The sequence below is a fragment of the Phasianus colchicus genome, chromosome 1, assembly GCF_987193195.1.
Source record: "Phasianus colchicus chromosome 1, bPhaCol1.hap1.1, whole genome shotgun sequence".
NCBI lineage: Eukaryota > Metazoa > Chordata > Aves > Galliformes > Phasianidae > Phasianus > Phasianus colchicus.
Genome location: NC_143436.1, coordinates 41,404,894 through 41,431,474, shown reverse-complemented (window position 1 = coordinate 41,431,474; position 26,581 = coordinate 41,404,894). Strand labels below are relative to the sequence as shown.

At 36.9% G+C, this 26,581-nt stretch overlaps 2 protein-coding genes across 7 annotated transcripts in view; one reads left to right on the top strand and one right to left on the bottom strand.

Annotated features, from left to right (window-relative positions):
- The window catches only part of METTL25 (methyltransferase like 25), a 72,820-nt gene extending 53,492 nt beyond the window's left edge, over window positions 1-19,328 (bottom strand). For all 6 annotated transcript variants that reach the window (XR_016466141.1, XM_090139319.1, XM_090139330.1 and 3 more), the window contains exons 1-5: window positions 19,045-19,328; window positions 13,239-13,403; window positions 8,857-8,957; window positions 3,784-4,401; window positions 1,046-1,190 (exon numbers count right to left, since the gene is read on the bottom strand). Coding sequence is in view for 5 of the 6 variants with exons in the window: in XM_090139319.1 (XP_089995445.1) it covers window positions 1,046-1,190; window positions 3,784-4,401; window positions 8,857-8,957; window positions 13,239-13,403; window positions 19,045-19,279 (1,264 nt within the window). In the remaining variant the exon portion in view is untranslated. The remainder of the gene's footprint in view (window positions 1-1,045; window positions 1,191-3,783; window positions 4,402-8,856; window positions 8,958-13,238; window positions 13,404-19,044) is intronic.
- Window positions 19,329-19,364: 36 nt separating this feature from the next.
- On the top strand, window positions 19,365-26,067 carry CCDC59 (coiled-coil domain containing 59). Its single transcript, XM_031589651.2, has 4 exons — window positions 19,365-19,541; window positions 19,960-20,182; window positions 22,133-22,232; window positions 23,509-26,067. The coding sequence occupies exons 1-4, from the start codon at window positions 19,409-19,411 to the stop codon at window positions 23,668-23,670; spliced, it is 618 nt and encodes a 205-aa protein (XP_031445511.1). The 5' UTR covers window positions 19,365-19,408; the 3' UTR covers window positions 23,671-26,067.
- The last annotated feature ends 514 nt before the right edge of the window (window positions 26,068-26,581 follow it).

Genomic DNA, 26,581 nt, shown 5'->3' with positions numbered 1-26,581 from the left:
TTTTCATCATGGATCAAAAACAAATGAGCTGAACAGAAATGAAGATGTTAATGCATTTGTAAATCTGTACGGTACTTGAAGTAGGCATAGAAGATGCTGTAGAAAATCCTAGAGAAAAGAGAACATTGGATGATGAAGTAGAAAGTGACATGACAGGATTTAGCTGTAGTTTAAATCCTTTATTATTATCTTATACTAGAACACTTCTGAGTTGATATGCAGGAAGTATTAAATCAAACAGAAAATAGTACTTCTGCTAGCAATGACTCCATCATTGTTGACTGTTAAATAGCAGACAACAGAAACAGCATGAGATCTCCCTGCTAAACCAACTAATCCAGCAGTTCCTTCTAGTACTACAGCAGGCATTGTCTACATTTGTGCAAAGATAATCTTTCTGTTGTTTGAAGGCTATACAGAAAAGTAAAGAATTTTTACAACTAAAGATACCAGTTTTCTATCTATCAGAAATATTAATAAATTTTTTTTGAAGGAAAATTCCCCTGTGGTTTGGAAACCCAAATAATTTTCAGCTTGTCTCTCCAAGAAAAGCTATTAAATGTGCTATTTCTTAATGTTCTAAGATGGCAGAGCCCCAGAGCACAGCATTCAGATGAATGTTTTTTAGGGTACATTACAAGGACTTAATTCTGCTTATAGTTGTACATGTACAACTCAACATAAATGGATGCTACATGCAGACAGCCAAAGGCAAAATCTGGTACATAACATTTCAAAAGGATGAAAACATTGGCCAAAAAAGTCTACACATTTTATGAGTGAAGTAATGGAATAAAACCAGCTGTATTCATAACCACATTAAAACATTCTGCATTAATGTCCCTAATTTCAGTATGAATATTGGCAATATTGGCGTAACAGGAAAGCTACAGGGCATCCAGGAGTGAATGACCCACATAATGTAATTAAAACGAATACTAAATAAGCCATTGGAAAGGAACAAACATCAGGAGGTTATTAATTAAAAGGTATAATATTCCCAACATGCAAACTGGCAGCCACAAGTTGAGCTCAGAAAAATTACCTTCTTGGTTTTCATACTGTTCTGACAACAGATGGTAGCAGCAGCCTACACTGCAAACTGCTTTGATTTCAGGCTTGGCAGTAAAAATTCGTAGTGTGTTTGCAGCAAGGTCACCACATGTATGCAGACCAACCATTATACAGTCCTAGGAAGAGAAAAAAAAAAAGCACAATATAAAGCATCTCCCGGTGCAACTGAAAGAACATGAATAACAACAAAATCCAAAACCCAAACATACTGCAAAGGGTCATTTATCTACAAGGTTTAAATATACAACTCCATAACGGCTCCAGGTGTTCTGTTCCAGAATCTTTTCTAGGCATGAGAAAAGCACTCCAGTTCTAAGAAAACACAGTGGTTGTGAGGAACCAAACTGCTCAGTATTTTGTTCATCTATGGAGCTCTGTATCTCTATTCATTATCTCCAATAGGAAACAAAAGCACATTTAACTGCATGGGAGGGAACATCTGCATGACAACTGGACACTGGCCACTTTCTCCTAGCTTTCCTGTCATAATTTTTACTACCACTGCTACTTCCTTTTCTTCAGATTGACTATCATAATAGAGACAGTTGGACTGATCTATGGCATTTCTGCTACTCTGAATTGCTGAAAACAAAACCACTTCCTAAATTTAACTTAAAGAGCAGGCCCTACCTCATCTGCTTTGTTACTTCCAGAACTGTAGCTGTACTGTGGTGTCCCTACGACTGTAGATTCAATAACAGAATTTTCTTCCCTAAAATAAAGAACTTCAGATACTCCATTCTTCTCCATTCCTCGTCCTCAGTTTCCCATTTTCTTCTATTTCACCATCTAAATCAGCCCTCTTCTCACTGCTCAGAACAAGACTTTTCCCTTCCAGCACTGGGATCTAAACATGGTGCTTACTGCTTTGAATTCCAGCCTTATTTATTAAACATAATCAACAAATAATTAGCCAACATTCAGTTGTGGGACCTTTCTGTACATATCTGGTTTTTTTGTTCTGTACCCTCTTCTTACTGTTCTTTTTTTCACTCTTTGCTACTTCTCCTTGATTGCCCTCTCCTTGTCTTAGCATTCAGAATTTTTTGGTGGCAAAAGTTCAGTTCCAGTTCAGCTTAGTTTTTAAAGACTTTTTTTCCTGTTTGTCAGCTCCAGCTCACCATTCCACAAAGCTTTTCTTCCACATAAAATAGAGCAGAACAATACTGATGGCTGGAGGCTAATGGAAGATATTCACTTGCAAAAGCAGCATTTAAACCGCTGCATTAAAGTCAGAGAGGTTCTTTCAGGGGAAAGTGAGTGGAAGATGGCTACCGTATGCCATCCATTCCATATCCAGGAAACACATTACAATGCTCAAAACCTCTGAACAATATGGGCATGATCTGTCTGGGTCAGGCACGCTTCTGCACCATCCCTGGCTTCACTGAGGTTGCCTGGGTGTAACTCAAAACACTTTCTGGATCGTTGGTGTCAGTGCAGTAAAATTTGTATCTCAGCATTTGTCCTAGGCTACAAACAAACACACATTTCTACCCCCACATTTCATCAGCAATTCAAATAAATTTCAGGACTTACAGTATAAATCAGTAAATACTAATTTTACCCATTCCACTTTTTTTCCCCCAGTTTAGAAAAAACTGAGAAAAAAATCACAATTTATGATTAAAATAATAAATGTAAATGTTTGTAAGACTATTTGCAAAACAACTTTTCTTAAAATTTCAAAAATATTTTAAAGCCATTTAAATGATTGCTTATTTTAAAGTATTTTAATTATGCATGTTCATCACACGTAGCATGCAGTCTGATTTTTTTTTTTTTTTTTTTTTACCACAATATAGGTTTTACTTTTTATAGTTTTTTTAAAGACAGGTAGTGATGGAGGATTTTTCCTGCCTTTTATATCATACAAATCATATCCTAAGAGGATATAAAATCCAAACATGCAAATGTAAAGGGGGATGCTTTACCTACTGTTGAGAGGTATGTAAAGACAGTATGTAACACAAACATGTATTCCTAAATTAGAAATGAAATACACATTTGAATATATGAATGCATACAAGTTTTCATCTTTCCATAAAAGACTGACTATATCTACTCAATCAACATACGTCAGCTCAGGCACAGTAGCAGCTTCTCGACTTGCGTCACTGTCTTTGGGCAGCTGAGTTTGGACTTGCACATGTAGACGCAGTTCCTGCCAGCTAGCAGATTACTAAGTACTAAGTAACATGGAAAGGCCAAAATATATCAACATTATTTAAATATACAGCTCATTATAAACTCCTTATGTTGAGTACTATACTCAGTAAATTACTTCATGCCTTCAAAGTCTTACTGAAATTATAAAAATATAAAACTTCAAGAAATTTCAGGAAAACTGAAATTCCAGTGCTTAAGATATTTGTCTCCCTGGTAAATAAAAAATTCTTTTCATAACACTTAGATGTCATCTATAATCACAATGGTAAAATACTCGAACATGTTAATATGTATACTGTTAATTATGACATCTGATTATCATCTACTCAATAAATTTTAAAGGCTGTTTCACATATTCGAAACAATACTAACACATATACTAAAGTAGAAAAATAATCTCTGAATCTGTAATACATACTAGTGTAAACTAGCTGGGTCAGAGTATTCATTCACATATGTACACACATCAAACATTATGGATGTATGAAAACAGCAATATAAAGACAAAGGAGAATATATTTCAAATATTAGTGACATAACCTCCAAATCTGTTATGATGTCACTGAGTTCTGTTTCTGCGCTGATGTAGGAGGTCAATGGAAAATAAAGGTTTGATTCACTTGACTTGCTCTCTTTAGCCTTGATAAATGCCATTTTTCTTCGTGCTTTTTCCTCTTCACAGACTTCCCCATAGTTACAGTGGGATGAAGAAAAAACTTCTACAGCATCAGCAGGCAGAACACTGAGAACAGCAAGAGCCTCTTCAGAAAGCTTGCTCTCATCAGACTGTGCCTGAGCCAAATTGATCTCAGTTTGTTTGCTGGTCTCAGATACAGCTACTTCTGTGAAAACACAAGAAGGAACTAAGTCCTGGGTAGTCCCTTGGTCTTGACTTTGAAGACTGCTGTTATTACTTAAGGGCTTTTCATTGATAGCTTTACATTTTATTTCATTTTTTATTGGCTTTTCCAGCCTCTGGGTTTCAGAATTGGCTCTTGCTCGACTCTGATAAGTTTTCCAGTGTTTCTTCAATTTCCTGTTCCTTTCATGAGCACCGTTAGTATTGGTTTTCGATGAATCGATTCCATAAACTTTTAAGTTATATTGCATAGACAAAAATGAACTCAGGTAGCCCTTTCCAGAACCTATATCAATCACCTTGATAATGGAGAAAAAGGAAAAAAAAAGTACCATATTAATGAGCAACAAGACACATTTCAATCAAATGCAAAATATTTCCTTAAAAAACTAAGCATTGATTTGATAATTACTTTATCAGTTATCCTCTTACTATACTTAAATCTGCTTTCTGGCACACCTTCTGACTTTAAAAAACAGAATGAAGTCAAAACTGATTTCCTCTAGGAAACAGACAGCACAATGCTTATGCACTGCACATGTCCTGACACTTTTGGAAAATACTTTCAGTATGTACTTTGACATAGGACTTCCTTCTGTTAAAGAAAATAACCATAAATCACCAACACTACCACCTGCCCTTGCCAGATGGGGTTAAAATACTGAGTTAGGAAGGGAAGTGTCCATATTAAGTTTAGACACTTACTAAACCAAGTACATGGAAAAAAACGTCTGCAGATTCAGTGCTTAACATAATCAATTCAGACATGACCTAAAGACATGCCATATTAATACTGCCTCTTATGTCAGAACACCTATTTATAATTTTTTCTTTTTTTTGTGAAAATAATCCATACAAACCTGTGTAACAGAAGGATGGTTTTGTAATAAAACAAACCAACAACAAACGGCCTGATATATCACATATGCTTTCCATTGCCTGTTCTGGGGGAAGGTGTGAATAGGAATGATAACTAGCTGAAAGTTTAGTTTCTCTCCTAACAGACAGCATGTGATACTTCAAGTGACATTTCTCTAAGGGACGGAAATCATAACATTCACTTCTGTTCAGATATGAACCAAAAATTATATTGAACAGATACAATGACTTTGTAGATGTCCCTGAAAAAGATTCATTTGAGAATGTTTTTCGTGTCTTGTTCTTGGTTTGTTGAACATTCATAAGGAAGTTTAAATTGACTGTATAAGTGTAAATGCCAGAATATACTACATGTATCCATCTTAAACACAACTGCATATGTTTTAACTAGGTAGGAATATACAGTACAGAAATATCCTGACAGAAATGAAAAAAAAAATTATCTATTCTAGAAATACAAAAGATTTGTACAGCCATGGAATTAGGAAGAAAAGATTAAATAAATGCCATTAAAGACTACAAAAAAACAGTGGAGAATACATGCCATTAAGTAAAAATTGTCTACTCAGGCTATACACCTTTCTCATCTGCATTCTCCATATAATATTACTGCATGTTTGCTTGTCTAGGTACATGAGAATCCTCAAATTTCTTGAGTGAAATTAGTAGAGGAGAAGATACAGTGAAAGAGAATTGATATAATCCAAGGATACATGTTGAAAATGTCATATATTACATTAATCATCAATATTCTCTCAGATTATTTAAAATTGAGGGAAAGAAAAGTGCCAAAGGAGTAATTACTTAATAATTACCAAGGATTAATTTATGTAGCAGATGTTATTATTATGCAGAATATGCACATCTCCACTTCTACAAGGTATCTTAACTACTTCTGCGAAGTAAGTATTTGGACAGAGAATTACTGAATACTCCTGACTCATACATGTGATCTCTGGTGGCTATAAAGACCAACTGCTGGTTCTTTAAGATTTTTTCACCTGTTTACAAGTGAAAAGAATCACAGAACACTTTGTGTTGGAATGGACCTTAAAGATCACCCAAGCACCCTGCCATAGGCAGAGAACAGACCAATAGAGCACATTGCTCAAAGCCTTGTCCAAGCTTGTTCAAGATAAGCTTCCTGGCATAGGGCATCTATTCTCAGGAAAAAATAACACACTGTTTAATTAGCACTGGGAAATTAGCTCTAAAACGAGGAAATTTTGACCAAAAATGCGATGATCTTTGCTCAACAAATAGAGTGGATTAAATTAATCCTTGTTTTACCTTCCCTTGATGACATAAGGAAAGGCAATCAGTAACCCATAGCAGATCTGCCAAGCACGAACATTTAAAATGAAATTTCCATGATATAATGAACTCCAAAGGTCCTGTCTATAGTGACTGGGTACTATGTTTAAACACACCTTCTGGCAGCACACAATCAAGAACTCCATATGCCTTACAACTTTTCCCAGCACCAAATCAGAAATGTAATGGATGGTGAATGCAGAATTATATCATACTTGCAACTTTTGTTGGACATGCTGCAATTTCCAAGGAAAACTTTCACAAATACATTAAAGAAAACAAATGTGCAATTAAGCAAAGAAAAATTACTACTGGCTTCTTTTCACACTTTAATCAAGAACTTCTTCCTAAAAAGTTCCACTCGTATGAGGACAACGATGCTTAAGAGGGGCAGTAAACAATTGAATAAAACTTCGATTAATTTTTTAATGCTTTAATGTTTTAATTCCAATCGTTAATGTCAAAGTAATTACAGTAGTAATAGAATTTTTGCTTTTCTTTTCATTTTTACTATTTATTTTAGTATACTGTAAGATACTACAAGAGGACAATATGCTCTACTGCCCATTATTCATCATGGTACGGAGGTGAAATGGAGGGCATTTTTCAACCCGTCAGTGATCTGTAGTATCTGAAAGAAACACCCTGAGGACACATGCTATTGTAAAACATGTGTTGTGTTTTCATAGCTCTAGCATTTTTAATTAAATGTTATATACATTTTGTTTTGCCGAGTAGGACAGAAAAAAAATCAATAAAGAAAACACTCTCCTAAAACTTTACAATTCTTATATTGTTTTAAGTTGAAAGGTAACCAAAACAATAGAAGTTGCTTTTTAATAACTGGGAAGGAGGCTTTTCTGTTTTTTTCTTTTTTAACATGTACTGGAAAGCTCTTTTCATATATTAGGGATTTGTAACTTTGAACAAATAAATTCTCTCACAGTTATGACTAAAATGGAAAAAAGTTAATATAAAGCAGTCAGCATTTCATATTCAGAGATATATTGCAACCATATTTTTCATTAAATGCTACGTTTTTTTCAAAAAATAAATAGAAAATAATCCTAAAGATACTCCAAGTCATCTGATAAAAGTGCATAATCACAGGCTGAAATTGTAGTGCATTGACAGATACTTAATAATTGTTAGTTTGAGATTTTATTAGTAACCAGCTACATCGAGACTTAGGTGAGGTCATTAAGGTGGCTCTACTTTTTCACTCTCTGATTATAGCTTTTTCTTTCCTCTCATTCATGAATCTCACGGGAAGTATTTAAAATCAAAATGAAAATGCTATATGAAACACCACCAATTCATCTTCTAGCAAATGCAGAGAACATTTAGTATCACATTATGTGCAAACTACACTTTTCTAAAACTTTTTCAGTACATGAGTCTTCAACACTTGAACAACTGACACTTGCCTGAAGCAAAAGGTAGGCAAGGCAAAAAATATGCAAATAGAACAAATAGAAGAATTTACTTTTGTGCATCTGTTACTAGTGCATTTTCACCCTTTATAGAGTGCATACACTTTACAATTGTTCAAGGCATCCGCCTTTGTCACTGTGGCTGGCTCCTGATGGAGCTACTGGAGAGATCTCGTACCATCTCTGAATAACTGCAGATGCTCACAGATTGCAACTCATCCAGTAATATTTGGCCTTAGTTACAGTTCTCTGTTTACTTGAGATTCCCAGCTGTAATGAGGAGATTGCCTAGAACTTTGCCCTTTGCAGCTGCTCCTTACAAAACAGACAAGTCAGAGTTCAGAGTTTTGATCTTCAGTTTCTAAGGACAGTGACCCAAACCTATGAAGAATACTTCATCAGAACATATCGTTTACATTATCTAAAATAAACTCAGTCTGAGCAAATAACGTGTGTCTAACACATACAATGTGAAATGTGGTACTGAAAAAAGTCAAGTGTTGTGATGCTTGTGTTTTGCCAAGAGGCCCATTAGTAAACATCTACAAGGTTTTCATGCAACAGTGACTTAGTGAACTATGCAATCCTAATGACGTTAAGAAAAGGGTAAGTTACAGTAGCATTTTGGAAGAGAAATCCTGTAATTCTTCACCATCCAAGGATGAACTTGCCATCCAATGCACAGGCTTTCAAAATTCCTCAGATTATCTACATTTTTCCCTATGTGGTACCTGTTTGTGTCTCACAGGTGAAGACTGTTTTGCTCTCCTACTGATGCCTACAGTAAATTGCCAGCAATAGAAGGCAGCAACTGAAACAAGGCAGTGTCTGTGCCTAGCAAAAAGCAGTGCAATTTTTAGCTGATCAGTATACAGAGGACGAAAAGATTTCTTACTTTTTTTTAAGTCATGAAATGACCATGGCTCTCTAAAAGGCAGTTCCTTGAGAACAAGCCATTTATAAACAAAACTGCCCTTCAGCTTGCCTTTAAAGGCTTTACTATAGCTATAATTATTTAGAAAAAAATCAGAGCAGCAGAGGAAAAATATCAAAATATGGTATTTCAAGAGAATAAAGGTAATAATTTGGAAATGATACAGTAACGTACATTAAGAAATGCCTTCTTACCTGCTTTAAACCACAATACTTTGCTATTTTGTCTACCAGCTCTGACATTGCTTGTACTTCATGCGATTTCTTATTATTCATAAACTCATCAGTTTTGATACCTGCATCAAATTAAGAAAATATATACACATTGACATAATCTATAATAATAAACATTTTTAATCCATTAGAATATTTTCCAGTCTAAAAGTATTTCTAGGTATTTTTTATACTTTAAAGGCAGTAATTTTTAATTAAACACCCATTAAGCAGTTACAAGACTAAACTCTGAATTACACATAAATTTAAAAAAAACACTTTAAAATATACTTTTACTTTAAAAACTACTCTTAGTTTTTTTTTTTTTTTGAACTGTAATATCTAAAACCTGACCAGATATTAGACAAAAGCTATTACCAAAAAACTACTTTATTTTTTCATTAGAAAAGATTTATTTTTACGTCATTTATCATATTTATATTTACATACATGAAATATAAAGGCAGGGACAATTAACAGTCACACAGTTGTTGCTTGTTAATTCTCACGATTTGTTCACAGTATCATGTGGGAGATACCTCAAATAAAAGTTATGACAATGCTGGTAAAATTTAAAGAAAGATGCAGTGTTTTTTCCCCTTTATTTACACTATGGATGTATACACTATGGATAGATAACAAAACTGCTATATGTTTTCAGAAGAAAATGACTCAAAATATGTTAATGAGATGAAATCAACCTCTACCACCAGTTTACATAGCTACATCCCTCCAACTAAGGAGTAGCTCACAAGCAGCTCCCTTGTGAGAAACCTTATGAGTTAAATTGATAGCAATTTTTCTAAGTCTAGGTAAGGTAGAAGAAAGAAGACTGCTACTGGTGAGTATGCTCTTACTAAACAAAAAGGATTAATATTTTCCCCTTTTCTGCTTTTTGCACAGTATACGTTTGTCTGTCCAAAATCTGATCATTAGGCAAAATCTATGTTCATTCCTTGATCAGACCATGCTAGGAACAGAGCCAGGAGCATTACTTATTTAAAAGAGAGTGGGGAATTGCACTGAGCTCATGAGAAACCTAATGTTTTCTCTATTTCTTGAAAACCCACAGGATCTCTCAATTTCTCAAACATCTGTTTTTTTAAGAACAAACTGCTATGACAATTAAAAATCTAACAACTGACAAAAGAAAATAATAGTCTAAAATATTTTTAACAAAACAAAACAAAAAAACAGAAACAAGTGTTTTGCTAAAGTATTCACTAAAGATTCTCATTTGCTTGAAATGGTGAAGAGATCTGTGGCCTCCCAAAAGCTCTTAATTTGTAACTATTTCAAATGAAAAAAAAAGAAAAAATAGAAGAAAAGAAACCTTTTTTTTTTACCTATCTTTGAACTTTTTGGATAAGCTCGATTAAAAAAAAAAAAAGAAGAAGAAGAAGCAGGAGGAGAAAATGAAGAATCAGGTATTAAATATTTTTAAAGAAATAAAAGATTTGTTTGTCTGGTCTCCAAAGCAGCGCCTTCACTCTGAGCCATCATCACATATCACACCTTCCATCCTTTGCTATAATACAAGATCAAATGACTGACATGGTAATACTCTGCAGTAGAATTTCAAACAGTACTTAAACAGTACTTAAACCTCAAATGCCAGGGGTAAACCCTGAAACAAGACCCAACTTAAAGGAACTGAGGTTTCAGATAAAAAAAAAAAAAAAAAAAAGGGGTGCTCATACCTACACATGTATTTATCACCTTAGTTACTAAAGTTTCTGAATTATTTTTAGTCCTACATTTTACAGAATGAACACTGCCTAGATTCTAGCACATGGAAAATTACACTGCTTGCAGAAGATTACTTTTGTCAGTTTTATTTTTGCTGGGTTTTCTGCTAAATGTTGATTGCGACAGCTTTGTGTTTGTCTGTTTATTTTTAAATTATTTTGACAAACAAGTAAACATATGTCAATCTAATAGGGAAAAAAAAAAACATTTCTTTGAGGTCTGGTTTAGATGCCCAAAACATTCTTTTGTGACATAAGAAGAAAGCGAGGCTCCAATATTTTACAGAAGTACTCTGGATATTATAGAGTAAAGGAAAGCTTAATGTCTAAGTGGTACTAAAATGTTGCTTGTTTACATTGTGAACCCTAGCATAAGTAGACGTTTTCCAATTGAAAAACTGCTTTAACTCTACAGTGCTATTTGTACCCACATCTTTAGTTCTGACCTAGACAAAGTGAGGAGAGACTGCATTTCATATATGCCTAATGCAGATCTTCCAGATCTTTTATACCCTTGCTACCTGTGGAAATTCAGATACACCAGATTAAAAAGAAATTTTCAGTCCATTCATAATTTACAACACCATCTATACAGAAGTTACAGCGCTGCAATTTAATTTCATCAGCCAAGACTGGCAGGGACTGGGATGACTATATGCTAAAAATCATTCCCATGTAATTTAAAGATAGAATTATTAACAATTATTGCATGACTATTACATAGGGCATAAACACGTTGAAAAGGTAGAAAGTACTATATTATTTCAATATTTTAGCAAGCCTCTCTCCTTATGTCAGGTATAAAACAGAAACTGTCCTTACTGGCTTGCTCCTCTTGGGCCAGGTCTTCTGGATCCTTGTGCTCAACACAAGCAACCCAATGGGGCAATGAGGGCCACAGAGAACTTCATTAGGAAGGAATGGAAAAAACACTTCACATTCAGACTACACTTAAATTTTGGAACTAACCTTTTCAGATAATCATTCTAAGCAAGAATATAATATGTCTGCATCAATATGCTATAGAAGTTAGAGAACTACACAAGCAGTTAATTTATGCATGAAAGTTAATTTAACTGATACTTTGCCAGTTCAATACAAAGGCTTTGAATTATAATACCATTGTTTACGTTCAGAACATTAGAACATTTTATTTTCTCAGTGAAGTACCACTAGAATAACTACACCACAAACCCAGACCCCAGCTACCCAACAAAGCAGAACTCCTTCAAAACACAGCACAAAATAATTAGCAATTGCCTTATTCTATGTTTCATTCTGCATGAGAAAAAGATGAAAGAATCCTTATATTTTTGCTTGAGAAAGTTAATCCAAGCATGAACTCAAGTACATATATTAACAAGGAAGAACTACAGAATTACTGAAAATTAAGCAGAACACAGAGAATGAGAACATAATGAAAATGCTAATAGCTAAAGAGCAAGCAAAAGGAAAGCAGCACACACTGTCAAACAAGGAAAAAAGGCTTCAGTCAGAAAAACAGCAGAAGGAAAGAAGTCAGGAACTAAACTTACAGCAAGATCAATGCACAGCAAACCATTAAGACTATTTGAGCTGCTTCAGTAATTCTGAAGAAATCTAAAACTGGGGGAACAAATATGAAAAATGGCAAAATTGGAAAGAGAAGATTGCTGTAGAAAACAGGAGAGAAGCCTAATGTATCTAATGTTGCTATCACTAAGGATGGGAAACATCAGAGGCATTTTAATTTATTACAGTGACAAAACACACTAGAAAGCATAGGCTACTGGCTTAGAGTCTGCCTCTGAAAAACTAATGAGAAATCTGAAAAATGGTGAGAAACCTATGATTGAAGATTCCATAAAAAACAGATGCAGTGAAAAGACAGCGGTAAAAGCATAAATGTAAGCTCATAATCCAAAACAAACAAACAAAAAAATTAGAGGGAAGACTTCCAATGTAAAGATACCACCTTGAGAGTGTTTTCAGCCAATCTCTTCAAATACAAAAAATGAACCTACTCTAATTTTAGGACACATATTTGGTACTTGTCCAAACAATACAGAATGAATAAAATCAGCTTCTTTTGAAATATCAGACTCTTACTGGGCCATATTCAGTTTAATGCCCAAGCACATGTCTAACATTAAACAAAAGTTGTGTGCAAAAAAAAACAGCACCTGAAGAGGTATGGCTGCCTGACTTTAGGCTGAGACTTAAAAACAAACAAAAAAACCCAATACTAGAAGTCATAATTTGCATTGCTGTGGGGGAAGAAATACAAAGGGAATTAACAAGATATTTCATCTATATATGAAATAATGATGTGCCTGATTGCCTATCTCAACCCCTTCAAAACAGGGAGAATCTCAGCGGAAGTCTGAATGCTGTCACCTTTCTGCTGAAATTTAAGCACAAGAAGCCACTTTCTAAAAAAATGGCAATGAAGAAATTATCTAAGAAAAAATGAGATCTGAAGCTGAGAAGCATGTAGGAAGGAAATGCATGTAAGAACAAAACAAAACAAAATTAAAAAAAAAAAAACACCAGCCAACACAAAACCAACCTCTGGAACAAAAACTCTGCAGATCCTGTAGTGAGAGAATAAAAACTGAAATATAAATGCAAATATACCACTTGCTCCTTGGCTGTCTCCTCTCAGCGCCTCAAGTATCTCTTCCAATGGGGTACACACTCCAAGGTTAGGCAAAGAATAATGCTTGGCAGCCAGGGCAAATAAGTGTACGTTGATAAGTTTGTTGGAGTTTTCACAAAACACGTCAGAAAATCTGTCGTCATCTGTATGGAAAAGAAGAGATTTCTATTAGAAATGCTTAGCACCACTGCAACAGTCTTCCCATAGAACAAAAAGCAATAAATACATGGTATCAGACAGAAGTAACAATTTTTTTTCACATGTGAAAATTAGCTATTATTCTATAGCCATTTTCCTCCCCTTTCAGAGCGCAGGTTAAGATTTGCTCTTAGCTGAATTAGTGCAAATGTAGAAAACTATTATTTTAGCAGAGCTATTTTAATATAACCAACAAGATAATTCAGTAAACATCACCACTTCTGTTTACAAACGTGCTCATTATGCCTTTCTTAGTTATCTCCATTTAACACTATACATACTATTAGATATTATTTTATAAGAATTGAAGCTGTTCAACATAAGAAATGTCTTGACTTAAACACATTACATTTACATCATTTCCAAGCTGTTTTGTAGCCTGTGAGGCACTGAAACAGGCTGCCCAGAGAGGGCAGGTCCCATCCCTGGAGGTGCTCAAGGCCAGGATGGATGGGGCTCTGGGCAGCCTGGTCTAGCATTAAATGGGGAGGTTGGCTGCCCTGCATGTGTCAGGGGTTCCTTCCAACCCAAACCATTCCATGATTCTATGATTCTATGGTGAATCTGCTGGGAGAATTAAATTATTTTTTATTACCAATCAGGTTTGAGCCAAAGTTAAATTCCAGTGCATATTTTGTTTGACTGAGGATGAAACATTTCAGTCTGGCATTACTTAGCTCTTCAGAAAATGTTCCCTTTTCAAAAATGTACATCTATTTTTAAGTGAAACATACATTGGTAAGAATCATTTACTAAATCTGAGATTGCTTTGTATTTTCTAATTCCTCTGTATTTTAGCTAAACATATTTGCTGAATTCTCTACAGTTTTGGTAAAAGTAATTTTAGAACTCTAAGCACTTACAAATGTTTTATAATAGATGACAGCTAGCAAGACCTGCAAACAAACTGTAACATTCGTTTTAAAAACATTTCCTGGTTTGTCTTTTCTCCCATGGGTAGATAACGAGCAAGTGCATACCTAGCACAGCAACCTTCCAGAATCTGGCCTGCCCACCTGTACAAAGGATAGATCTATTTTATTCATCCCCTTTCTAATACTCTTAATTTTCATATATGAGTAGTGATCTCATATAGATTTCAGTCTATTGAAAACAGTCACAAAAACATCAACACATTTATTTTCACAGTGTAACAATACCAAGGCAAGCATTAGTAAAAAAAGATTTAAGACTAAGAAAGCATAAATATTGTCTAAGCCATAACCAGAATTAAATTCAGTGCCTGAATGGTACTTGTTACAATAATTCTCTGTGATACAAAAATCAGAAAAGAAAGCCATTTTTCACTCTAAATGACTGCTTCTTGTCTTCAGAACATTTGCTAATTTTTAGTTAATTAACCTTCAAGAAAGATAAAATACAGGCGTGCTCCAAAAGTAATGCCTCTTGTTTTACTATATTGACCCATAGTTGTACATATTGTACAGTTTAATGGTGTATAATATATTGGAGACTTGCATCTTTAAATGCAACATAATGATATGAACAAACTTAACAAAGAATCTATAGAATATTCTGAATTCGAAGGGATTCACAAGGATGACCAAGTCCAGCTCCCAGCCCCACAGAGAGCCACTAAAATCAAACCACATTTTTTAAAGCATTGTCCAAACGTCTCTTGATCTCTTGGCTGCTTGGGGCTGTGACCATTGCCCTGAGGAGCCTGTTCCAGTGCCCACTCACCCTTTGGTGAAGAACCTTTTCCCAATCCCCAACGTGACTTTCCTCATTTCCTCAAGACCTGTCACTGTCACAGAGCAGAGCTCAGCACTGCGCCTTCGCTCCCCTCGTGAGGAGCTGCAGGCTGCCATGAAGCCTCCCCTCAGTTCCTCTGCTCTGGGCTTAATGAAACAGATGGTCTCAGCCACTTCTTAGGTGTCTTGCCTTCCAGATCCTTCCTCATCTTCATAGCCTCCTTTAGAGGCTCTCCAATAGTTTTATGCCCTTCTTATATCGTGGTACCCAAAGCTGCCCACAGCGCTGGAGGTGAGGTCACACCAGCACAGAGCAGACTGGGACAGTCCCTCCACTTGCCTTGCTGGGTACGGTTGGCCCTTCTGGCTGCCAGGACACACTGATGATTCATTCAACCTGCCATCAATCAGCACCCTCAAATCCCTTTTGGCAGAGCTGCTCTCCAGCCTCTTGTCCTAAGTCTGTACTGAGATATGGGGTTATTCTGTCCTGATTTCAGAATCTAGCACTTGCTCTTGTTGAATTTTATGTGGTTAGAGATTGTCCAGCCCTCCAATTCTGTCAAGATCTCTCTGCATGGCCTCTCTTATCAATGGAGTCAAAAACCCCTCCTTATTTAGTGCCATCTGTAAACTTACCCGGTATACAGTTAAATCCCATATACAGATCATTAAAGAGAACTGGCCCTAAAATGGAGGCCCCACTAGTGACTGGTCACCAGCCTCATGTAACCCCATTTACTATAATCCTTTGCACATGAGCTGTCAGCCAAAACCTAGCTACAGTAGAAAAATAGAAACAACCATACACATACCCATCTTACACCACCCTATCCTGATGACACTCTGGAAAAACATTAAACCTATACAGGAAGACATTCACCCTAATTTTTCAAGCTACCTTTCAAATAGCTCACAAAGATCAACAGCAGAAGCAAATATTCTGCAGATAACAAATATCAAGGGAAACCACACCATCCTATGCCAAAAAGTAAGACACGTCTCTGCAGACCATCTCCACACTAAAGGCAGTTGTTGGACTACTTACTATTTACAAATATTAAAAATTGTAATTTTCTCAAACTGTTTCAACTTTGGTTGCTCTCAAGACAAAATCTAGTATGTCTTTTTAACCAGACAGTCCATATACTTGCAAATAAATCTTTGAAGGAAAGAAATATATGCAAAAAAAAAAAAAAAAAAAAAAAAATTGTAGTACAAACGGTAATATACAGTAAAATATGAGAATAATTAGGCAGAGATTTTCTGTGCCTGTGTTCAATTTGCAGAAATCACATGATAAACAAGATGCAATATGGCAAATGTTAGCTTTTAAATGTATAAAATATATAAAATGGTTTTCTATATCTAAAAACTGATCTGAAAAAAATCTGTACAGTACCACTGGAAACCATCTAACCTTTATGTCATCATTATAATGAAACATCTGATGAGTGTCTGAAAATATTCTCCAAAACTGAGCTGAAGAACATGTAATCTTCCTCTTACACACAATACCGTACAACAGAATTGTAATTTGTTGCTTATCTATCTCTATGAGAAAACTACAGCTTAGCATGCATACTTCTCAAAATCCCTACAGTAAAATAAAATATTGTGCACAATAACAGTTTTGTGTCAATGTGTAGTAATGTTACTTTTTAATTTTCAGAGCCATATGAATTTGAACTGACGACCTCACATTTCCAAATCAATTCCGTCAAGGGTAGCCTGTGTTCCCCTTTAATTTCACTTGAGATTCTGGAAAACTTCCATAGTAGTGTTGGGAATGTGAACGTATAAATGCACAAACTCTTAGAGAGCAAAGGTTTTACCAGATGAAATCAAAGTGCCATTTTACACACACTGTGCGTAAGGTATTTGGGGTACATGACTCCAGTGTCATTTGGACATATGGAACAAATCTCTCCTCATAGCTACACCTCCTCACACACCTCCTCACGTGTTAGGAGAGCATTTAGTACTAATTTCAAACTATATCCATATAACTAATGTTTAAATATCTGATAATTTTAAAATAAGAAGCATAGCCTCAGCAGGAAGGCGACACACTCACCTAAAACATGTGCTTCATTTTAGCCGTAAATTGTGTCCTTTGATCCAGTAATTCCTGTATTACATTCTATAGCACACGCTTGAATATAGCTCAGAAAATGATTTTCCAATTTTAAATTCTACAACGCAATATTCTACCTTCCTGCCTCTCTACTTAACAGGCCACCACCTCAGTGTCTGAATCATTTCATGGGCTATCCCATACATACAGTTAGGATTAAGGTAATTTTCCTTTAAAGTTTTCTTTTTGATGACTTCATCCAAATATCCGTTTTGTTCTAGACTCAATTACACTCTATTTTATGTTCCCACTATTGCTTAAAATCAGCTCTGACTCTGACATTACCTCTGAAATATACTTGACTTAAAGGTTTTGCTCACACTTCCCAACACTTTTGCTTGCTGACTGGATCTTTGTCTTGTTTCCATCTGGCTTCCAAAGTCAATTCATAACCCAGTGTCTTTTTCATGCATAAATTAGCTCTGTTTTTTGTGTCGGTTGCTTTTTTTTTTTTTAAAGGAGTCTTACAGTTAATATTTTGAAGGTCTTCAGATCCAAGAGACAAATGTTACAAGTGATGTCGCAATTCGCAGCTCTTCAATCACTTTCCAAATTCAAATTATTATCTGCTTGCCGTTTATGCCAAAATGTACTCAGCTCCACATGCTGTTTTTTGTGAACCCTTACATTACACTCCACATGTTCTTCTGCCTCATGTGTCATTTCACGTGCCATATTCCAGAACTAACGCTACATAAGAGCTATCTACGCTTAACAAGCTTTGGCATGATGCAGTTTTTTCCTCTGCTACATTCTTTGTCAAAGGTTTTACCTTAGTTTTGAAGCTGATCTCTTTGCCAGGACTCAGGTCCCCAAAATAACAAACCTTTCAGATGCTTTATCTTCATTTCTCTGCTCTGCCTGAGAGCATATTATCGGTACGTTTCCCTTTTACATGGAGAGCAGTAAATTCACTCATAGAGTTTCATAGCTGGCCTCCTCTTGAGTTACTTGAAAATTACTAAAAATATGAAGTGCTTCTTAAATAGCTCTTGTCAGAAATAAAACTGCTTTCTGTCTTCCTTTGCCAGGCACTCATTATAACAGACATATAGGAAAGCCACGCTTAAGTCTTTTCCAGCTGTCCTCCACATTTCCACAGTTTCAACATTTGGAGGACTTTAACAGTTACATCTTTCCACTCGTATGGATTTATTTTATATGTATGCATGTATATTTTTTGTTCATTTTGCTCGTTATTCAGAAATTAGTCCGAGGAAAGGCGTCTGCGGGCTGGGAGCTTCATGTCGTTTCTCACTCAAAAGGAACGGGGTGGAAGTTTGAAATGAGACCACGACACCACCTAACATTATGAGCGCCTCTCTGGGTGCAATTCCTCGCACCGAGGCGGTACTATCGAGGCTCCAAAGACGTCGCAGTAACCGAGCGAGCCGAGTACCGCTGGTCCGCATAGAGGGAGGTGCACAAAGGGCTCCAGGAGGGCAAAGCAGCGGCAAAGCACTGTGGAAACGGCTGCGGAAAAGCAGCTGGTAAAGGTGGAGGAATAAAGAGCAGCTCAGCAGAGTGGTGTGAGATTCTCCTTTTATTAAAGCAAAGGGAAACGACCGCAATCTGACTTTGCCGCAGAAAAGAGGAGGCCAATAAAGTCTCAACAGCGAGGACAGAAGCTGATAGCGCGCACACCGCCTGAGACACCACAGCGGGAGGCAGTAAGCGCGCAGGTGTCTCCCGATCCCTGCCCGAGCCCCGCCGCTACGCCCCGCCGCGACTCACCCCACCGCACGGCCGCGGCGCCGGCGGCCTCCGGCAGGGGGCGCCGCAGCGCCTGCAGCACGACCTCGGGGCGCGCCGCCACCAGCTGCTCCCACAGCCCGCGCGCGTAGAACTCCGTCGTGTGGGCGCGGCACAGCGGCAACGCGCGCGCCAGGAACCGCGCCAGGCGCCGCAGCCCCTCCTCCGCCTCCGCCGCCGGCAGCTGGGCCGGCAGCGCGCTCCGCGCCCGCCGCATGGCCCTTCGCGCCTACCGCCCGCCTCGCGGCGCCGCCGCCGGACGGGCAGGCGGGCGAGTCGAGCGCCGAGCGCCGAGCGGAAGCGGCGCACCGTGGTGACGTAGCGGCTGTGCGACGCTGAGGCGACGATGGCGGCGGCGCGGCGTGCGGGGCCCGAGCGTGGGGCCGTGGAAAGCGCAGGCGGCGCGGCCCGGCGCCCGCAGCGGAAGCGGCTGTGGAGACCCACGGCAATGCACGGCCTTTTGGGGAGCGTCCAGCAGGGTGAGCCTGGCTGCGGGCACGCGGGTGTCAGGAGAACACTGACGCTAATCACGCTGCCGGCTTACGGTCACGCAGCTGAGTGGCTTGCCTGTGGCATTGCAGCCGTGCAGACTCCATAAACCCGCTGCGTTGCTTATATCAGCAGCGTAACGTGTGCTGTGTTCCCTAAGTAGCGTGTTTGCAGTGATGGTGAAGTTCAGGCAGTAATTCTCAGTATATTTGTATAAGCTGCAGTAGGAACCGGGTTTCTATCAGTTTTTTTTTTCCCCCGAGTCTTTAAAAGGTCTTAATGAAAATGATCCGAATTAGTGTCCTCTTTCGGGAAGAACATGAATGGGAAGTGGTCCTGGCAACAACTGCATGGTTATCTGCTGCTCCAGTAAGCAGCATTTGACTCCCTTTTTCCTTGTGCTTACAGGACGAGGATTTGCATTTCGGAGAAAACAGAAGATTGAAAGGAAATATAGGAAACTATTGAAGAAGGAGCAGAAGATCTGTTCACCACGAGCTGATCAGTTCACAGATACTTACCCAGAGCACCTGAAGCATCTCTACCTAGCGGAGGAGGAGAGGCTTAAGAAACAGCACAAGTCTCCAAATGTTTCAGCTCTATCAGAAGAAAAGCTTAATAAAGCAGTAGAGTAAGTCATGGAAATACTTCTTTAAAAATAATGGTTTTTATGCTTACAGAGGTACTTTAGATCTTACACTTTACATGGACTTCAGTATGATGATTTGCTTAATAAAATGCACGTAACCCTTCAGTGTTTTTCTGAACTGTTAGAAAATGTAAGGACACAGCTTTGTTGTGTTTAAATCAGAATCAGCTTAATTAAAGGTATTTAGGATTTGTTTCCAGAGTGTCAGCCAATTTTTATACTATTTATCATAGAATCTTAGAGTTGGAAGGGATCTTGCACTGAACAGGGATGTGCATAGGTAGATCAGTTTGCGCAGAGCCTGGTCCAGCCTGATCTTGCTTGTCTCCAGGGATGGGACATCCACTACCTCTCTGGGCACCCTGTTCCAGAGTCTCACCACCCTAATTGTAAAAAACTGATTTCTTATGTCCAATCTAAACGATGCCTTTTTGTTCCCATTACAGGGAGTAATGTAGATCTCTGAACTCCAAGCCCTGTGTACATTTAAACTTTTGGGAGAAGAACATGCAAGAGAGTACAGAGAGAGGCAGTCAGATCCAAGCCCTGCAGTAAGAGGAAAGTAGAGTTGTATGCGGAATGGGCAGTTAATTCACAGAGATGACTGATGCAAAGCTTAGGCTTTTCTTCAAACCAGATTTTTTTTTTTTTAACTTTACCCAGAGTCATTGTGATTATAAACAAAATTTGTGATTTTATATGAACGTGGCTGCTAATGTGCGAGGTGCCGTGATGCTGTTAGGTAGACTTCAGTGCTCTACGGGGATATAAAATAGGGCTTTGATTAGGTAATTCTGTTAAAATATTAGCGAACGTTGCCTTTTAAGAACTTTTGCAGTTCTGAGATGGGGTGTCATTACTTAATATTGCCACAAGATGGAGATCAGAGCATAGCAAAGTTTTTTTTTTTTTCCTTCAGAAGGGCTGTATTTCATAAAACTATGAGCAAATCTATTCACTTACTTTCTTGATTTTCTACCTGAGATTTCTGAGATGATGATAGTGAATTGTAGAAGTCTTTTATTATGAACAATAGACTAAACAAAAACAGCTGTTAAATATCTAGCAAGGCTTATGTTTTTCAAGTGTGAAATGTTTGATACCACACTGTTTACATAAAGGACTTTTTGTGAATCAGAAAAAAAATATTAAGCAGAGACATCTGTACATCTATTATAAATAATATGACAATAAATGGCATACAGATGGCACTGTGGGAGTGTTTTTTGTAGAGTTTTCTTTTGTGAGGAATAACTTCTTTTTGAATTTGGGAAGGAACATAAATTCAGCTCCTAATTTCAGAATGTTAAGGGCATTGTATACTGTAAATGCCATCTTTTTCAATAAGAGTTTTAGAAAGGCATTGTTGCTACTTTTCACTTTTCCATGTCAGTGTGAACTCTCTGATGAGAAGTTTGGTGACATATGCTTGTCCTCATATCTCTGCAGTTGTGTGCAGGTGTTGGAACTAGAAGGAGATAACACAGCTCAAAGTTAGTGCAATGGTCCAGCTTTTCAAGCTCAGAAGACTTTGTATGATGGAGAGAAAAATCCTCTTTTAGGCAATGCTTAGTCTTCATATATGCTATTCGCTGAAGATCCAGCAGATAAGACATGTGCATTACTAAAAGTTCCATGCAGTCCAGTCTTTAGTTCACTTGGAATGAAGAAATCTAGTTTGCTGTGTTGCTAGATGCTCATTACAATACATGATACCAAATAGCGTTACATGTAAGAGTAGTGCAATTAGGTATTCATACAATATGGAAAGATGAGCTATGCTCTCATGTAATCTATAAATCTATATTTCTAATTAACTTCACCCCATACACAAAAAACAGTGCAAGACTGATTCTGCAGTGGCTGTGGTATATGTGGTGATGGGCTATCTGCAAGCAGGCATATTTGAATTTTGTGTATTTTTTCTTACAGACCAGTCACAACTGAAGGAAAGTTTAAGAAAAAAACATCCAATCAGAAGGCAAAAGAAGAGTATGAGAAAATACAGGCTGAGCGTGCTAAGAAGAGAGAGGTAAATGTTAAACAGATCATTCTGAATTTTAGGCATAGAGTAGTTTAATACTATTTCCATCTGAATTCAAATAGGACTATGGGAGAGGAGCACAGATACTGGTGATGTTTCAGTCTTTTTAAGCTTGCCATTGATGTGCAGGCATTCAGGTCTTTGGAATTATGGCTCTTGGTTCTTGGTCTTGCACTTGCTGTTAGAGGGATTTTTATTTTATCAAGAAGTATTTAGACCTTCATTTATTTGGGGGCGTTAGCTTCTCTAATGTTGGAATGTAAAATTAACTAGAACATTCTTACTAATTTTTGTACATCACAGAAGCTATTTATACCATGGAAGACAAAAATATAATCGATAAACTTATGATATGTTTGGACATTCTGCAGACATGTCAGCCTTTGTGGTCATCGTGGCATTGAATTAATAAACTTGATAAGAAGCCTTAAGTCTGATTTGTGATGGCTTACATAGGACAGGATACAAGAGAAGGAAGCTAGTTAGCTTGACCAAACTACTTGCTAAAATTATGCTAGAAAAGAGGATGCAAGCTCTTTGATTAAAAAAAAAGAAAAAAAGAAAGAAAGAAAGCATACAACCCCCCACCCCCACCCAACATATCATAACTATCCACAAATATCAAGTGCCTCCATTAGTGTTCTGGTTGTATGTGTGAAGCATCCTTGATAAGTAATGTGTATACAGTTGAATGTTGAATTACATCTTTTTCTTATCTCAGTAAAGACAGCAGTCTGTTTTGCTTTGAAGAGGACTGGTCACTATAATTTCAGTCCTGATTAAGCATCACAACATCATGTTGCTTGTGATGTTATGTTAGTATCGCAAACAGAACACCTAAATGTTTCCCGTATCACATCTGCCAGTCTCATGCCAATATAACCAGTATCCTAGCACATCTGGGTTGGTATGGCATTTTCATGGGGTTGCTGAATCAAACTCAGTCTTGCGCTGAAAAGGAGAAGGTAGACAACTTTGGGCACTTGAGTCATTTAAGAAAAAAAGGAGCACATTTGGCAGAAAAGATGTAGTACATAATTGGGGCCAAACCTTCCTTTGTGGGATATTCTAGTAAGAAAACTTGGCTGTTCTCTTGAAGCTTTAGACAATATATATTTTGATTGCATTATGTTCTGAAACAGTCCTAATTAAGCTTTTAAAGTCAATGGCCTACTATCCATACAGTACCTGATGACTAGTGCTCTTATAAAAGAGAATATATTGTTTGTAGATTTTTTTCACAATCATATCTGTTTTATTTTAGGAAGCAGAAAAAAGAAAGCAACAAAGAGAAGCAGCTCAAAGGTTGTACAAGCAAAAGAAAATGGAAGCTTATAAAGTACTGAGTAGGAGGACCAAGAAAGGACAGCCAAATCTAAATGCACAAATGGAGTTTCTTCTTCAGAAAATACAACAAAAGACATAAACCTCTGCATAAACCTCCATTACAGGTTTTGAGTTACATGTGGACATTTTATTAAATGACTTCTACTAAATAATCTCTTTTTGCTTCTTCATGACTTTTTACCATTGGCACGATTTATCTCATCAGTCCAATTGTGGAAGATATTCATCCTGAATACTTAGGAATATTCTGTTCCTAAGAGTCAGTGAGACCTGGTACTTTGAAAATAAACGGTCCATGTTACTAAAATTCTATTTGTGCAATATCCTGAATTCCAAATCATTAGATCTTGGTACTGTCTGAACACGAATTTATGTTTGTTTTATAGCTCCTAACACTTCCTGCTGGTGTAACTACTACAGTCATGCTTATTGGAGAGGAGCAAAATGAGTGGAGTAAAATGCGACATGGTTGATAATCTCATGAACTGTCAAGGAGAGGAGTATTCTCTGGGATAGGGTTTGGCACATGAAAACAACAAAAATTATACTTGGATGGCTACTATTCCCCTTAAAACTTAAAAGAAATCAAAAAACATCTTCAATTTAAAAATTGAAGATATGGTATGTTTCAATCATCTTCATCACAAAATATGTATGATGTAAACTAAGCGTGGTTTCTTAAATGAGATGGATTGAGTGGATTAGTTGAAGTTTTGTTATGCTAAATATATCCTCCTTTTTTTCTGTGGAATTTTTCTTTATTCTGTGGAATATATGTACAAAAATAATTCTAAGGAATTTGAGGCGTTAGACTGATCTTTGTGGGTCCCTTCCAAGTCGGGGTGTTGTGTAATTCTGTGAAATCTTGATTTGGAGATTTAATTAGTGATTTTTAACTAAATAGAATGAAAAAGTTTGTATCGAAATTAATAAAATTTCTCAGGGCATGCTCTGTAAGATTTGCAATACTTTTACAAGTTACAACATAATTATCACATTTAGAAGTTGATGTCAACTGCACAAATGCAAAATTTTCCTTATTTAAAATGTATGAGAAATTTAAACAGTTTTGAATTGTTTGACAAGTACTGTTAATTGAAGAATAGTTTAGGACTTTGGGTTGGCTAAAATTCTTGTTAGGTCAGTATCCTGAGGCTTTTTCCAAATGTAATTAAGCATTTTGCAAGGCTTGGCATCTTTTCCTTCTTATGACTTGGACCCAAGTCATAAGAAGAATGTGGGAAACTTTCTGGAATGGACATGTCCATTCTTGTAGGAGACAATGGGAAAAAATGACATGCCAGTATTGTTCAATGCTTTCCTGATAATTGCTGTAATTAAAGTCATCACAGGATGGCTTTGGTTGGAAGGGATCTTAAAAATCATCTAGTTCTGACCCCCCTGCTGTGGGCAGGGTTGCTACCCACTACATCAGGCTGCCCAGGGCCCCATCCATCTTGGCCTTGAACAAATACCTCAGGGATGGGGCACTGTCAATTTTGAATTGCTCTGCACAGAAACAACGAAGAGGAAAAAACAACTATTTGACAGTAGTGCACAAGACTTAAAATACTTCATCTAATTTGTGAATAATACAAAAGGAATACAATCCATATAAATTCATGGTTGAAATTCATCCTTTATCGTTTGCATGTGTCTCTAACCTATATGATCTTTTAAAACTCCAGTTAAGGAAATATAAAGCACAAGTATTTAGAATTGTTACCTTAAAAAGATCTCAATTCAGTTTGCCATTAGATTAGTTGTATGTACTGGGCACAAGTCTGTAGGGATGTCACCTTTCCTGTTTATATAGGAAAGATTTCAGAAAACACCAACTGTTAGACTGAGAATGCATTAGTCCATGACCATCCTGGGTTACTCTTACCACTGTAGATAGTAGTTATACTGCATGTTATCAGTATCCTTTTAGAAATGGTGTTTATCTGTAAAACATTTGGATAAAATTTGAATGGTGCGTTTGAGATTTTTTTTTCTCATTTTGACTTTACTGTCAAAATATTCTGTATATATGTTTGATTCTTCATGAAGAGTAGGGTAAGGGTAAAATGAGCTATTTATTTCTGTATTTTGGCATATCTGGTTAAATTTTACCACATCTCACAAATCAACTCAATAAAACATATTTGTTTTAGCAAATTGCATTCATAATTCACTCAAGTAATTTAATGGCTTCACATCATTCCTCCTTAGCAACAAGAAGTCTCAGTAGTTGAAGGGTGGAAAAGAACAGAATTTTCTTCTGAAAAGAAATCTCTTTTTTCACTCGTTATTATCTGTTTAAGGATTAAAAGTAGGAGAGGAATTCAGGATACAAAATATGTGTTCCATGGTACTGCTTACAAAAATTTATCTTGCATCATTCTAGCTTTAGTTGTTGTTCTCTTCTGCCTTTTTACTCTCTGTATTCATTAATATGTAATATAAAAGAAACTTTCCTGACTAGGAACCAGAAGATGCCTCCCTGTTTTAATTATGAGATATGGTTTAGTAGCTTGTGGTAGCAATGGTAGTGGGAGGATGATATTGTAGGTCTTTTCCAACCTTGTGATTCTATGATTCTATGATTCTTTGTGCTGTGCATAAGACAGTCTGGTCAGGTAAAGAGAGCACTTGATCAAACACTGTTGTGGGGTCTGACCTTAGCCTTGTCATTGCTGGTTTAAATTAGGAGAGACAATTTGTGTCCTTTCTCTCAATCACTTTCTTCTGTACCTTTATTTGATTTGGAGATAAAAGGGGTTATTAATAAGCCCAGCTTATTGCAGACTCAGGTGAGAGATCTTATTCTCCACTGTAAATTAATTCTTGATATAAGGGTTCTTAAAAGGAAAAAAAAAAAAAAAAAGCTAAATTTACATATTTGCTAACTCTGTATTTTCTATATTTTGCTAATTGCCCGTGACGGCGCTGCCCAGTGTCTCAATATTTCATCTGCCTGCAGTCCTGCAGCATCAAGCTCCTTACAT